The sequence below is a fragment of the Lepidochelys kempii genome, chromosome 6 (assembly GCF_965140265.1).
Source record: "Lepidochelys kempii isolate rLepKem1 chromosome 6, rLepKem1.hap2, whole genome shotgun sequence".
Lineage (NCBI taxonomy): Eukaryota > Metazoa > Chordata > Testudines > Cheloniidae > Lepidochelys > Lepidochelys kempii.
The window spans coordinates 128,097,703-128,111,963 of record NC_133261.1 but is presented as its reverse complement, the minus strand read 5'-3'; the positions used below and the strand labels follow the sequence as shown (position 1 = coordinate 128,111,963).

General features: G+C 51.7%; 1 protein-coding gene across 2 annotated transcripts in view; it reads left to right on the top strand.

Moving 5' to 3' along the window:
* Positions 1-12,690: 12,690 nt before the first annotated feature.
* ATL1 (atlastin GTPase 1) overlaps positions 12,691-14,261 on the top strand; it is a 46,001-nt gene continuing 44,430 nt past the window's right edge. For both annotated transcript variants that reach the window (XM_073350193.1, XM_073350192.1), the window contains exon 1: positions 12,691-12,793. In XM_073350193.1, coding sequence (XP_073206294.1) covers positions 12,760-12,793 — 34 coding nt within the window. In that variant the 5' untranslated portion in view covers positions 12,691-12,759. The remainder of the gene's footprint in view (positions 12,794-14,261) is intronic.

Here is a 14,261-nt window from a genome sequence, read left to right as displayed (position 1 = left end):
AATTTCAAGTCTAAACTTCCCGATGGCCAGTTTATATCCGTTTGTTCTTGTGTCCACACTGGTACTGAGCTTAAATAATTCCTCTCCCTCTCCGGTATTTAATCTCTGATATATTTATAGAGAGCAATCATATCTCCCCTCAACCTTCTTTTGGTTAGGCTAAACAAGCCAAGCTCCTTGAGTCTCCTTTCATAAGACAGGTTTTCCATTCCTTGGATCATCCTAGTTGCCCTTCTCTGTACCTGTTCAAGTTTGAATTCATCCTTCTTAAACATGGGAGACCAGAACTGCACACAGTATTCCAGATGAGGTCTCACCAGTGCCTTGTATAACAGTACAAGCACCTCCTTATCTCTGCTGGAAATAGACTCTGCATGTGGACTCTGCATCAAATTTCAATATCGATGAGGGCAGAGTTAGCTATCAAGAAGGGCCACAGCATCTTCCCCAAGCTCCACAGTGTGGCTTTTTCCAAAGATTTTTTGGTTTGTTTTTAGGTGGGTTTTTCCTTCTTTCCCCCAGTTTTTGTGCTGGTCCCCGGAGGGCTCCTGGCAGTTGATATGAGCCATGAACCTAAATGCCAAAAGGCAAATGTGAGAATGACGAAGCAGATATCGTCAGGCTCTCTGAACTAAGCACCCAGCCTTTGGGTCCCATTCTACACACAGTGGGCCAGATTGTCTACCTGTTAAGCCTGCTTTATGCCACTGACAGCATTAAAGCTGGCTTAACTAGACAATTGAGGAACCCCATTGTCTAGGGGAATCCTCGAGTGTGTACAGCCACCATAGAGGTTCTTATGCCGCCCCGGGGACATACCCAGGGGAAAGGAGGTGAAGCCAGGTCATGTCTACATCCTGATGATCCTTGGCTACTGGAACCCTTAGAGCTCAGGCAGCTGCAGCAATGTAGAGCAGACATGGTTGTTGGGGTCACATACTTCCCAACACAGAAGGTGCTGAGAAGAGACCTAAAAAGCATCCTGATACCTGGGAAAGGGACCTGAAAGAGGGGGTGTTGCTTTCACTAGAAAGCCAGAGAGAGCAGAGTTAAGGGACCATGGCAGAGCAGAGGAAGCAGCCTCTGGAGAGGAAAAGCAGGGAGAACTAGCAGCCAGGCCTGGCACCTGCTTCATTGTCTAGGATCCCAAAGTTGGAGCTTGGAGAAGAGGGAAGGTGTGAGCTCTTTTCTGACTGAAGACCCCCGAGGGGATTGTGATGGGTTGGATCACATAAACCCCCTTGGGGCTGCCAACTGATGTGCCAAGACTACTTCTGCCCCTGGTTTCCCTGCCAGCCTGGGACTCTGACACCCTGTCTCGCTGAGCCAGACACGCCACTCTGCTCCAGCACAGACCCCGGGTCTGTACCACGTGCCCCAAAGCTGCAGACTTAACTGAAAGCAGCTTAAGAAATGTTCCTGGTTTTAACACTTAGATGCCCAACTCCCAATGGTGTCCAACCCCCAAAGAAATCCATTTTACCCTGTATAAAGCTTATACAGGGTAAACTCATAAATTGTTCGCCCTCTATAACACTGATAGAGAGATATGCACAGCTGTTCCCCCCCTCCCCCCGGTATTAATACATACTCTGGGTTAAATAATAAGTAAAAAGTGATTTTATTAAATACAGAAAGTAGGATTTAAGTGGTTCCAAGTAATAGCAGACAGAACAAAGTGAATTACCAAGCAAAATAAAACAAAACATGCAAGTCTAAGTCTAGTACAGTAATAAAACTGAATACAGATAAAATCTCACCCTCAGAGACGTTTCAATAAGTTTCTTTCACAGACTGGATGCCTTCCTAGTCTGGGCACAATTCTTTCCCCTGGTACAGCCCTTGTTCCAGCTCAGGTGGTAGCAAGGGGATTTCTCATGATGGCCACCACCTTTGTTTTGTCCACCCACTTATATATCTTTTGCATAAGTCGGATATCCTTTGTTCCCATCCTGGGTTTCCATCCCACTTCTTAATGGAAAAGCACCAGGTTAAAGATGGATTCCAGTTCACGTGACATGATCACATGTCACTGTAAGACTTCATTACCCACTTGCCAGCCCATAGGTATACAGGAAGACTTACGAGTAAAACAGAGCCATCTACAGTTAATCGTCCTGGTTAATGGGAGCCATTAAGATTCCAAACCACCATTAATGGCCCACACTTTGCATAACTACAATAGGACCTTAGAGTTATATTTCATATTTCTAGTTTCAGATACAAGAGGGATGCATTTATACAAATAGGATGACCACACTCAGTAGATTATAAGCTTTGTAACGATACCTTTCAAGAGACCTTTTGCATGAAGTATATCCCAGTTACATTATATTCATGCTCATGAGCATATTTTTATAAAATCATATATAGAGTGCAATGTCACAGGGATGTTGCTGCTATACCCTGGAGAGGGGTGAAGATTGACAGACCCTCAGGGGAGGGCTGTGACCCAGAGAAAAGCCTGGGGGGTGACAGTTTGGGATTTTTGTTTACTCCAGTGAAGGGTGGAGTTTTTGGTGTGGTGAGAGAGCTAAACTACCCAGCTAGCTAGCAAGGGGAAATGGAGTTGGAGGCACTGTCAGAAGCCAGTGGGGAAGGCCAGCCGCGGGCATTGATCACTGAGGCAAGCAGATGGTCTGCATTTCCATATTGGAGATATCACATACAGCCGCTGTGGGCAACAGGCTGTACAGGCCTAAGTACTCCTGATTCAACAGCTTACTCAGATGCAGAGAAAGAGAGGTATTTAGGGTTGCCAGTGTTGGTTGGACATATTCCTGGAGGTTTCATCACATGGCAATCTTCCTGGAGACTCCAGGACAGTCCTGGAGGGTTGGCAATCTAAGAGATATTCTGTAGGGTTGCACACATGGGAGTTAAAACAGTGTAAGACAATGTGAGTGAGATCACAATCAGGACCTTTGCGTCAAGAATTATAACGTTCAAAAACCAGTCGGAGAACACTTCAACCTCCCTGGTCACTCGATTACAGACCTGAAAGTCGCAATTCTCCAACAAAAAAACTTCAAAAACGGACTCCAATGAGAGACTACTGAATTGGAATTAATTTGCAAACTAGACACCATTAAATTAGGCTTGAATAAAGACTGGGAGTGGATGGGTCATTACACAAAGCAAAACTATTTTCCCATACTTATTCCACACCCCCTACTGTTACTCACACCTTGTCAACTGTTGGAAATGGGCCATCCTGATTATCGCTACAAAAGGTTTTTTTCTCCTGCTGATAATAGCTCACCTTAATTGATCACTCTTGTTGTAGTGTGTATGGCAACACCCATTGTTTCATGTTCTCTGTGTATCTATCTAATCTATCTATCTATCTATCTATCTATCTATCTTCCTACTGTATTTTCCACTGCATGAACCCAATGAAGTGGGTTTTAGCCCATGAAAGCTTATGCCCAAATAAATTTGTTATATTCTAAGGTGCCACAAGTCCTCCTTGTTTCTTTTGCTGATACAGACTAACGCGGCTGTCACTCTGCAACCTTTCCAGTGAAAGGGTCTGGTGTAAATCTTTGCCTTTTTCTAAAGGAAAATTGAGACACCAGTGAACATAATTTATGTTTGTGTCATATCATTTATGCAAACCTATCTCAGGACACTTTGCAGCTGAGTGCAGCATTTGCAATCAAATGCAAGTAAACAATCTAGATTACAATATCTCCCACAGGTGGAACCTCTACGTAAGGCAGAGCATTAGGTGAAGAGGAATACAACAGGCAATTTTAGGGAGAATAACTGAGCTCAGGGAAACTTCTTTGGTTAAAACTAGCATTAGGAGTCTGAAATAGACTGGAAGACTCTAGGACCCTGCACAGGGATATGTCTTTGCTTCCTGTTACCAGGTGCTTGAGCCCTGCTGGAACAAACAGTGCAATTATTGCAGAGTCATGCCAGCCGGTGCATTCAGTTAGTTTCTGCCAGGATACAAAAGAGGGTTAGAGCCTCTCCCATGAGCTATCTGCAGGAAAAATCCTAGAAACAAACAAGCCTGGGAAACAAAAGCCTTTGGTGTATAGTTGACATTTGTTACTGACTTACAATATAATCAAACTGTAGGAAGGGGATATGTTTTGACTATAGTGTGTGTGTGTGTGTGTGTTTGTCAGAGCCAGATGGGACAGAGAAAAGGAATTAAAACCATAAGGATCAAGCCATAAGAATGGACTACCCTTCAGGTCTCAGATCAAGGCACAACAGACTTTCCCTTTTTGACCTTGGGTCTCTGTTCTGGTAGGAAGGATTAGGCCAGGAGAAGCACCTGTGATCTCTGGTGTGGTGGTGGTGGGATCAGGCTGTGAGACCATCATTCCCCAGTGGCTTCCTTACAGCAGAGTCTGGAGGCCCACACCACCCCACCTCCTGTGAAGTTACTTTAAATCCTAATCCTGTCTGTGATGTCATACGTAGTTGCTGTGGAGAGGGTTATGATGTCACAACCGCAGTGCGACTTCATGTGAGGAGCAATCTGCACGAGTCGATAAGTACCTAAGCAACAAAGATCTGCTTTTCATGCAAACATTTTTAGTAAGAAAAAACAGGGGCTGAGAAATCTTATGAAGGCCTCAGGGATCACGAAATGCAACAAACATACAAAACCTGTGTCTGCCTGCGTGCTTTTCAGTGTTTCCCATAAACCTGACCCTTTAACACTGGGAGTAGGAATGCAGACGCGAAAGCATTCCTGACAAGGCATCCATCACCTATATTACCATATCAATCACATGAGAGCAGAACTACACAGGTACAAAAAGCGCTTTGAACTAGGGTCATCAAGATCTATCTCCAGGTATAAAAAAGTCACTTTTGTAATTTCTCACACAGCAAAGCAGAAGTGATGAAAGAGGAAAAGTCGACAAAGCAGAAGTGATATGTCCATTGAGAGGAAGGAAGGAATTAATTCAATCATTCTTTGTAGTTAAAATGGGGATGAAGATCTGACCATGGTAAGAACTGGGGCTTGCATAGTTTTCTCTCAGTGTTAATGTCAAGAAAACTTTAATGCCAGCAGCATTTTCATCATCAGCAGAACATACTGAGTACCGTGATGTTGCTGGGAATTAGTGTATTTTCAGGAGGACCAAACAGAAAATTTTCCACACTTGGGTCTTTCAGACATCTTGTGGAAATACTGCATTGTCCACTTGGTTAACACGTGCAAAGATGCATGAAGATGTAAAGCAACCTGGTTGAGTACAGTCTTTTTGTTCTGTGTCTGTACACCGCCTGTACAGTGGGGTCCTGGTCAGTGACTGGGGGGGCTAGCTGCTACCGTAATGCAAATAAGAATAAACAAAAGGGTGTTTTTGTAGCTCACTGATTAGCAAATGAGTCGGTCAAATCAAGGCAAAATTATGAAACTGCCCCAGCAAAGTCAATGAACAATACATTATTTATTTAATGTAAATCTTGGTTGTCTCTCAACCCCAGGGATCCTGCTGTCTCTTGTGTCCCATCATATTCTTTTGGCACTCACATTTGGTGGCATCTCTCAACACTGCATTCATTCCTCAGCTCAGTGTTGCTGTTTCTCAATAACCCCTCCATTGTGTGATTGGCCGGATCTTTACCTCTGCCCCATTGCCTCACCCCCTGCCTCTCTCTCAGCTTCCCTGCCTCCCTATAACCTGGCAGCTCAGAGGCCAGACACATTAAATAACTTGGCAGGAGAGAGAGCTGCAAACCAAGTGAATGAAGAAACAGACCACAGCAGATGAAGATGTAGGGTCCTAAGTCTCCATCTGGAAAAGAAGTCACTTCCTAAGCACTCTGAGATAAACATGTTCCCTGATATTCCTCCCATCCCAAGCCCCTTCCATTCCTGAACCCAGCAGTCAGAGTGGAAAGAAAAATAAATAGAAAAGCTTCTGAAAGGCAGCATCATGAGCCTGACCTAGTGGGCAGATCACAAAAGGGAATGAGGGAACGCGGGGACTGCACACAACTCGATCTCATCAGACTTTCCAGTGAATTGATCTCCTTTCCCTTCCTTTTTTCTCTCCAACTTCCGAATGTTATTTCCTTTCATTTTCTGTTTCAAAGGCTGCAGTCCTCCAACAGTCTCCAGCACAAAACACATCCCAGAATGCCCTTTGCTTCTTGGCCTCTTCAGAGGAGCAAGAGGTAGCTGCAACTTCAGGCATTAACTGTAAAAATCTAAAGGGGAACTTGGAAAGGGTCTCAAAGCGTGTTATCCACTATCACCCTGCCCTGCTCCTCTGCGACAGCCGCACGTGGCCGTCTAGGGTGCAGCAGGATCTAGCGGCTGACACGTGAGCCAATGTTTCGGAGAGCTGAAAGGCTGCTCGTTTCACTGGGATGCCATAAATACAGAAGGGAGAACACTGGATAAGGTATTGCTAATGAAGTACCAGTATGTGAATGGGAGCACGACAAAACACTGGGTTGGCACACGCAGGTGGCCGGAGCAGAACATCAATTTACTTTTGATTATTTTCTCTTCCTCAAACTGAAGTGGGATGCACTAGTTCACCCCACATACAGCATGACAGATGGCATAAGTGTCATAAGTTTCCCTTTAACGTCACAGATTGTGTCACAGAACTCAGTCACCCTCTCCACCACGAACCATTGTGCATGACATCAGTCTGGGGCTGAATTCCCTTCTCCTGCCTCCAGATTCCGCCCATCCTCATCCTCTCATTTCCCTGTCACCCCAATACATTTCCAGGTTGCCCTTTTTTGTGCTCCAGAGTGGTGGTATTATTATTGATTGTTTGCACTGTCATAACACCCGGGAGCCCTAGTCATGGAGCAGGACACCATTGTACTAAGCACCACACAAACACAGACCAAAAAGATCCTGCCCCAAAGAGCTGACAATCCAAGTTTAAGACAAGAGATGGGAACGGACACACGGGGCCATATAAGGAAGCCGTGAGACAATATTGGTCAGCATGATCGGCAGTGGTCTCAGCAAGCCAGCAGCCTAACCATTGTTGAGTTTTTTTGTAGGCATCAGGGCAAAGGACAGTTATAAAGAGCAATCTGAAGAACAATGAAGTGGCTTTGGGGATGTTTGCAGGGATGTGATGGGCACTGCTACTTCCAAGGGGCGGACGCTGAGGGAGGCTGTAGCTTCAGGATTATTTTGTTGTTAAAAAGGTAGAGTAGGTAGGGAGGTTGTATCTGGCAAGATGGCATTGCAGGGCACAGAACAAAACCAAGAAAGGACATTACCCCTTTTTTCTGGACAGATGGCAAACTGACACTGATGAAGCAAGTCACTACTGCTATAGCCCTGCCATCCTTGGTGCCCATGTAGATCACCGTGCAATGCAAATGAACTTGTTGATTGGCTGTGAGTTGGTTTATAGTACGTTGGGTCTCAGTGTACATTTCCACGTGTGTTCTGTACATGATAGAGAGCATTCTACCATGGGGGGAGTGATAGCTCAGTGGTTTGAGCATTGGCCTGCTAAGCCCAAGGTTGTGAGTTCAATCCTTGAGGGGGCCATTTAGGGATCTGGGGCAAAAATTGGGGATTGGTCCTGCTTTGAGCTGGAGGTTGGACTAGATGACCTCCTGAGGTCCCTTCCAACCCTGATATTCTATGATTCCTACGTTTACATTCCCGAATGTAATGTCATTGTGACAAATATATGGACAAGTCTATACATATACACTCATAATGTATGTAAGAGCATTTTAGATCCAACATGAACCACAACCCTTCATCACAGCCATTCAAGATCCTGGAATAATCCTTGGAAAGCAGCTAGTGCCCAGAAGATTAAGAGCCCAATTCACCACTTTGTTACACATGTTTTACATCATGGGGCCTGCACTATTTTCATCTGAGTTAGCCCAGCATAAAACTGGTGTAACAGGGTGATGAATCAGGTCCTAACTATTAGAGGACTCAAGCGCCCAGTGTGACTAGAAAACCCGGCAGGAGAGATGCATCTTACATGTCACCCTGAGGTTCAGATGTCTTTTTGGTGGGATCAAATTCCAGGGGTGAGTGAGCTCCACACCCAGAAGCACCCTTTCCCCTAGGCTCCCATGAGCTGGCAAAAGAGGCCCCTCACCATGCAGTTCTCAAGAGGGCAGTGGTTTCTGAGGTAGCTGGGGCCCTGATCAACTGCAGCTTTGTGGTTGTTGTGTTGATGTATCTTTCTCTCTCTGTGTGTTGGGGATCATAGAATCATAGAACTGGAAGGGACCTTGAGAGGTCATCTAGTCCAGTCCCCTGCACTCGAGGCAGGACTAATTATCTAGACCATCCCTGACAGGTGTTTGTCTAACCTGCTCCTAAAAATCTCCAATGATGGAGATTCCACAACCTCCCTGGGCAATTTATTCCAGTGCTTAACCACCCTGACAGTTAGGAAGTTTTTCCTAATGTGCAACCTAAACCTCCCTTGCTGCAATTTAAGCCCATTGCTTCTTGTCTATTCTCAGAGGTTAAGAAAAACTATTTTTCTTCCTCCTCCTTGTAACAACCTTTTACATACTTGAAAGCTGTTATCATGTCCCCTTTCAGTCTTCTTTTTTCCAGACTAAACAAACCCAGTGTTTTCAATCTTCCCCCATAGGTCATGTTTTCTAGACCTTTAATCATTTTTGCCGCTCTTCTCTGGACTCTCTCCAATTTGTCCACATCCTTCCTGAAATGTGACGCCCAGAACTGGACAAAATACTCTAGCTGAGGACTAATCAGAGAGGAGTAGAGTGGAAGAATTATTACTTGTGTCTTGCTTACAACACTCCTGCTAATACATACCAGAATGATGTTCTCTTTTTTTGCAACAGTGTTACACTGTTGACTCATATTTAGCTTGTGGTCCACTATGACCCCCGGATCCCTATCCGCAGCACTCCTTCCTAGGCAGTCATTTCCTCTTTTGTATGTGTGCAACTGATTGTTCCTTCCTAAGTGGAGTACTTTGCATTTGTCCGTATTGAATTTCATCCTATTTACTTCAGACCATTTCTCCAGTTTGTCCAGATCATTTTGAATTTTAATCCTATCCTCTAAAGCACTGCAACCCCTCCAGCTTGATATCCGCAAACTTTATAAGTGTACTCCGTATGGCATTATCTAAATCATTGATGAAGATATTGAACAGAACTGGACCCAGAACTGATCCCTGCGGGAGTCCACTTGTTATGCCCTTCCAGCACAACTGTGAACCACTGATAACTATTCTCTGGGAATGGTTTTCCAACCAGTTTTGCACCCACCTTATAGTAGCTCCATCTAGGTTGCATTTCCCGAGTGGGTATTTCCCCCAGGGCACTAGGATAGATGACTGATGGCATGACTGGGGAAGCTGGAGGATGTAGAATTAGCTGCCCCATTTAAATGATTTGATTGCAGGGACCGAAAAGTGGTTTGACATCAACGTATACGACAGTGTGTTGGCACGACTCCCCACACACACTGTGTTGTGTGTGTTTCTATCTGTCTGGGGGAGGTGTCTCCACACGGTGGTCTCTGGCTTTATGTGCTGGGACTACGTGTGTTAGAGGGCGTGGAGTTATGCTGTGTGTGTTGGGCTGTATATCTTTGAGCTGAGCTCGGAGTTGTGTGTGTGTATTGGGGTGTGTGCTGGCTGTGCCAGGCTCTGTGCACTGTGGTGAGGTGTGTAGTTGTGCACACCATTTGTGTGTGTGTTGTGCCTTGCAGTTATGTGCACTCTATGTTGTGGTATGTGCCTGTGTGTGTGTGTGTGGGCGCAAGCCGGTGAGTGCACTGTATGTGTGTGTTGGGGTGAGTGGTTCTGTGTGTGTGTGTGATGTGTGTCTCTATGTACTGTATGTGTGTGAGTTTGTGTTGAAGTGTGTATCTCTGCTGTGTGTGTTGGGGTGAGTGGTTCTGTGTGTGTGTGATGTGTGTCTCTATGTACTGTATGTGTGTGAGTTTGTGTTGAAGTGTGTATCTCTGCTGTGTGTGTTGGGGTGAGTGGTTCTGTGTGTGTGTGATGTGTGTCTCTATGTACTGTATGTGTGTGAGTTTGTGTTGAAGTGTGTATCTCTGCTGTGTGTGTTGGGGTGAGTGGTTCTGTGTGTGTGTGTGATGTGTGTCTCTATGTACTGTATGTGTGTGAGTTTGTGTTGAAGTGTGTATCTCTGCTGTGTGTGTTGGGGTGAGTGGTTCTGTGTGTGTGTGTGATGTGTGTCTCTATGTACTGTATGTGTGTGAGTTTGTGTTGAAGTGTGTATCTCTGCTGTGTGTGTTGGGGTGAGTGGTTGTGTGTGTGTTTTGGGGGGGTGTTTCTGTGCTGAGTGTGCTGGATGTCTGGCTCTGTGTTGTGCGGTGGTGAGTGTGGCTCTGTGTTGTATGTGGTGGGGCGTGTGGCTCCATGTGTGCGTTGGTGAGTGTGCGCTTGAGAGCTCTGTGTGTGTATTGGTGTGCCAGCGAGGTTACACTGTGTGTGTGCATCCTGTGTGTCATTGAGTGTGTGTGTGGGATGTGTGTGTTGGGACCTTTGTGGCTCTGTGTTGTGTGACTGTGTGTGTGTCCCCTGAGTGTGCGGTGTGCCTGTACTGGGGTGTGGGGATTTGTGTTGTGTGACTCTTAGTGTGTGTGTTTTGTGGCTCTGGGTGAGTGTCACTGAGTGTGTGTGATGTGCATGTAGGCAGGGGTGTTTGGCTTTGTGTTACGTGGCTCTGTGTGTGTTGGTGAGTGTGCATTGTGTGTATGTTTCGGGGTGCATGGCTCTGTGAGTGTGTTGCGGTGTGTGGTTCTGTGTTCTGTGGTTCTGGGTGTGTGTCGGTGAGCATGTGCCGTGAGTGTGTGTTGGGGGGGGTGTCTACCATCTGTGTATATGCGCATGTAGGGGTGTATGGGGCTGCGTCTGTGACTTTGTGTGTGTGTTGGTTAGTGCGGGGTATGCGTTGGGCTGTCTGGTTTTGTGTATGTGGCTCTTGGTGTGTGCTGGTGAGCGTGCCCTATGTGTGTTGTGTGGCTCTGTGTGTGCAGAGTGTGTGTGTGTGTGTGTGTGTTGGGGTGTGTGGCTTTGGGTACGTGCAGGATGTGTGCATGGCTCTGGATGCATTGTGTGTGTGGTGCTGGGTGTGTGCAGTGTGTGTTCGGTACGCATGGTGTGTTGCGTGGCACTTGACGTATGCAGTGTGTGTGGGTGTGTGCAGTATGGTGTGTTGGGGAGTGTGGCCCTGGGGTGTGTGTGGGACTGGGTCTGTGCTATATGTTTTGGGGGGGGGTGCAGTGGGTGTGCAGTGGGTGTGCCCAGGGGTGCAGGGGATGTTGGGGGGTGGGTGCGGGGGGTGTGCCCGGGCGTGCAGGGGGTTTTGGGGGGTGGGTGCAGGTGGTGTTGGGGGGTGGGTGCACAGCAGGTGCCCGGGGGGTGCAGGGGGTGTTGGGGGGTGGGTGCAGGGGGTGCAGGGGCGGTGCCCGGGGGGTGTCGGGGGGTGGGTGCAGAGCAAGTGCCTGGGGGGTGCAGAGGGAGTGTTGGGGGATAGGTGCAGGGGGTGCAGGGAGGGTGCCCGGGGGCTGTTGGGGGGGTGGGTGCAGGGGGTGTTGGGGGGTGGGTGCAGGGAGGTGCCTGGGGGGTGTTGGGGGTGAGTGCAGGTGGTGTTGGGGGGTGGGTGCAGGGCAGGTGCCTGGGGGGTGCAGGGGGGTGTTGGGGGGTAGGTGCAGGGGGGGTGCCTGGGGGTGCATTGGGGGGTAGGTGCAGGAGGGGTGCGGGGGGGCTGCAGGGGGGTGCCCGGGGGTGCGTTGGGGGGTAGGTGCAGGGGGGTGCCCGGGGGTGCGTTGGGGGGTAGGTGCAGGGGGGTGCCCGGGGGTGCGTTGGGGGGTAGGTGCAGGGGGGTGCCCGGGGGTGCGTTGGGGGGTAGGTGCAGCGAGGTGGGTGCAGGGTGGGTGCGTTGGGGGGTAGGTGCAGGGAGGGTGCTGGGGGGTGGGTGCAGGGGGGGTGCGTTGGGGGGTAGGTGCAGGGGGTGGGTGCAGGGGGGGTGTTGGGGGTAGGTGCAGGGAGGGTGCTGGGGGGTGGCTGCAGGGGGGGTGTTGGGAGATAGGTGCAGGGGGGTGGGTGCAGGGGGGGTGCATTGGGGGGTAGGTGCAGGGGGGTGCTGGGGGGTGGGTGCAGGGGGGGCGTTGGGGGGTGGGTGCGGGGGGGTGCGGGGGGGTGGGGGCAGGGGGGGCGTTGGGGGGTAGGTGCAGGGGGGTGCTGGGGGGTGGGTGCAGGGGGGGCGTTGGGGGGGTGGGTGCAGGGGGGGCGTTGGGGGTGGGTGCGGGGGGGTGCGGGGGGGTGGGGGCAGGGGGGGCGTTGGGGGGTGGGTGCAGGGGGGGTGCGTTGGGGGGGTGCGGGGGGGTGCGGGGGGGTGGGGGCAGGGGGGGCGTTGGTGGTGGGGGCAGGGGGGTGGGGGCAGGGGGGGCGTTGGGGGGTAGGTGCGGGGGGGTGGGGGCAGGGGGGGCGTTGGGGGTGCGTTGGGGGGTGGGTGCGGGGGGGTGGGGGCAGGGGGGGCGTTGGGGGTGCGTTGGGGGGTGGGGGCGGGGGGGTGGGGGCAGGGGGGGCGTTGGGGGTGGGTGCGGGGGGGTGGGTGCAGGGGTGGGGGCAGGGGGGGCGTTGGGGGTGCGTTGGGGGGTGGGTGCGGGGGGGTGGGGGCAGGGGGCGTGCCCGTGGGTGTGCCCGGGGCGTGCGCGGAGCCGCCGCTCACCCCCCGCGCTCCCGCCCCCCGCCGCCCGCTCAGACGCGGCGCCGCAGCCCGCCCGGAGCTCCCGAGGGCCGCGCAGCCGGAGCCATGGCCAGGAGCCGCGCGGGGAGGAACAGCTGGGGTAGGTGGCGGGCGCGGGGGGGCGGCCGGGGCCGGCGCTGCCCCGAGCCCCGGCCCCGGCCCCGAGCCCCGGCCCGGCCCCGCCCCGCCCCGCCAGCATTTGGACAGCAGCCGGGGCCGGCGCGGCCGGGCGCCGGCTCCATCCCCCGCGGGGGTCGCCCTGGCCGGGGGAGCCGGGGCCGGCTGCGGGGCGCGGCGGGCAGGGCTCGGCTTTGTTCCCCGGCGCTCAGGCCGGGCTGCGGCGGGGGGGGGCAGCCGCAGCCTGGGGGGGGGGCTGCGTGCGCAGTGTCGGCACAAGGGGGGGCTCTGCTGGGGGGATCCCCGACACTCCCGCCCCCGCCCGGTCCGGGACCGGGGCAGGGGGGGGGTCGGTGGGTTGAGAGGGGCGGCCGGAGCCCTGGCCAGGGAGGAGGCTGGAGCCCTGGCCAGGGAGGAGGCTGGAGCTGTCCCCCCCAGCTCTGGCCCAGCTTCCTTCTGTGCTGGGGGGCAGGTCACCGGGGCTGCCTTCGCCCTGCTGGCCCCGCTCACCTCCCCCCGGGGGTCTCTTTGGCAGGTGTCTCTGCTGCACCGGCCTTCGCACAGGGGTGCATTTCTGACCCTTCGGCCTGATGTGCAGAAATGCTGAGCAGGCCCCCCCGCCCCTCCAGCTGAAGTCAGTGGGAGCTGCGGGTGCCCGGCCCCTCCCGAAATCAGGCCCTTCGTCTTCCTGCCACGCTTTACCAGCCTCCGCCATGGTAAACTCCCTAACTCAGCTGCCTCCAAAGGAAACTGCAGATTGATGTATCCCTCAGGTGCGGGGCTGGTGCAAAGCGCTAGGGGCAAGGAGGCTGCTCTGGGGCTTTCCTTCTCTAGGGTCCAGCTCCTCCTATCCTGTGCCGGGGGCTGGGATAGAGGAATCCCTGTGAAATTCCTTCCCAAGTGATCTGGGGAAGCCCCACCCTGCTGCAGATATAGGTTTCAGGGCCTACAGTTTGGGGGGAATCTCCTTGGGGGCAGAGGCTTTTCCTTTTACTCCCTCCCAGCCTCCATCCTTTCCCCATGGGGTGCCCAGGGGGTTGTAGGATGGTGCTGTGGAGGGGGCTGACTCTTCCTTCTGTGGGGGATGGAGATCTGTGTGCAGAGGGGACTCTCCGTATGGGGGGCGTGGAGGTTGGTGAGGGGCACCTTTCAGATCTAGGTCACCTATTTCAATCCGGTGGCCAGAGGCTGGAAGCCGTTCCCAACTGACAGGTGCTCAGTGGCCTCTGTGAAAAGACACCAGTGATCTCAGTACAGTTCTGGGTGGCCAGGTCACAGAGCCACCCCGCCTGGCCGTAGCTAGCTCCTCTGATGGCATTGCACTCTCAGCCGAGAGGCAAATAATTAGATGTGAATACTGAGCTCCCTGCTCCCTTGAAGTGGTCCCTGTAGCCCAGAGACAAGGTGAATGAATAGGCGCGCCCTAGCCAGGCTGTCAGTCCTGCACCTTT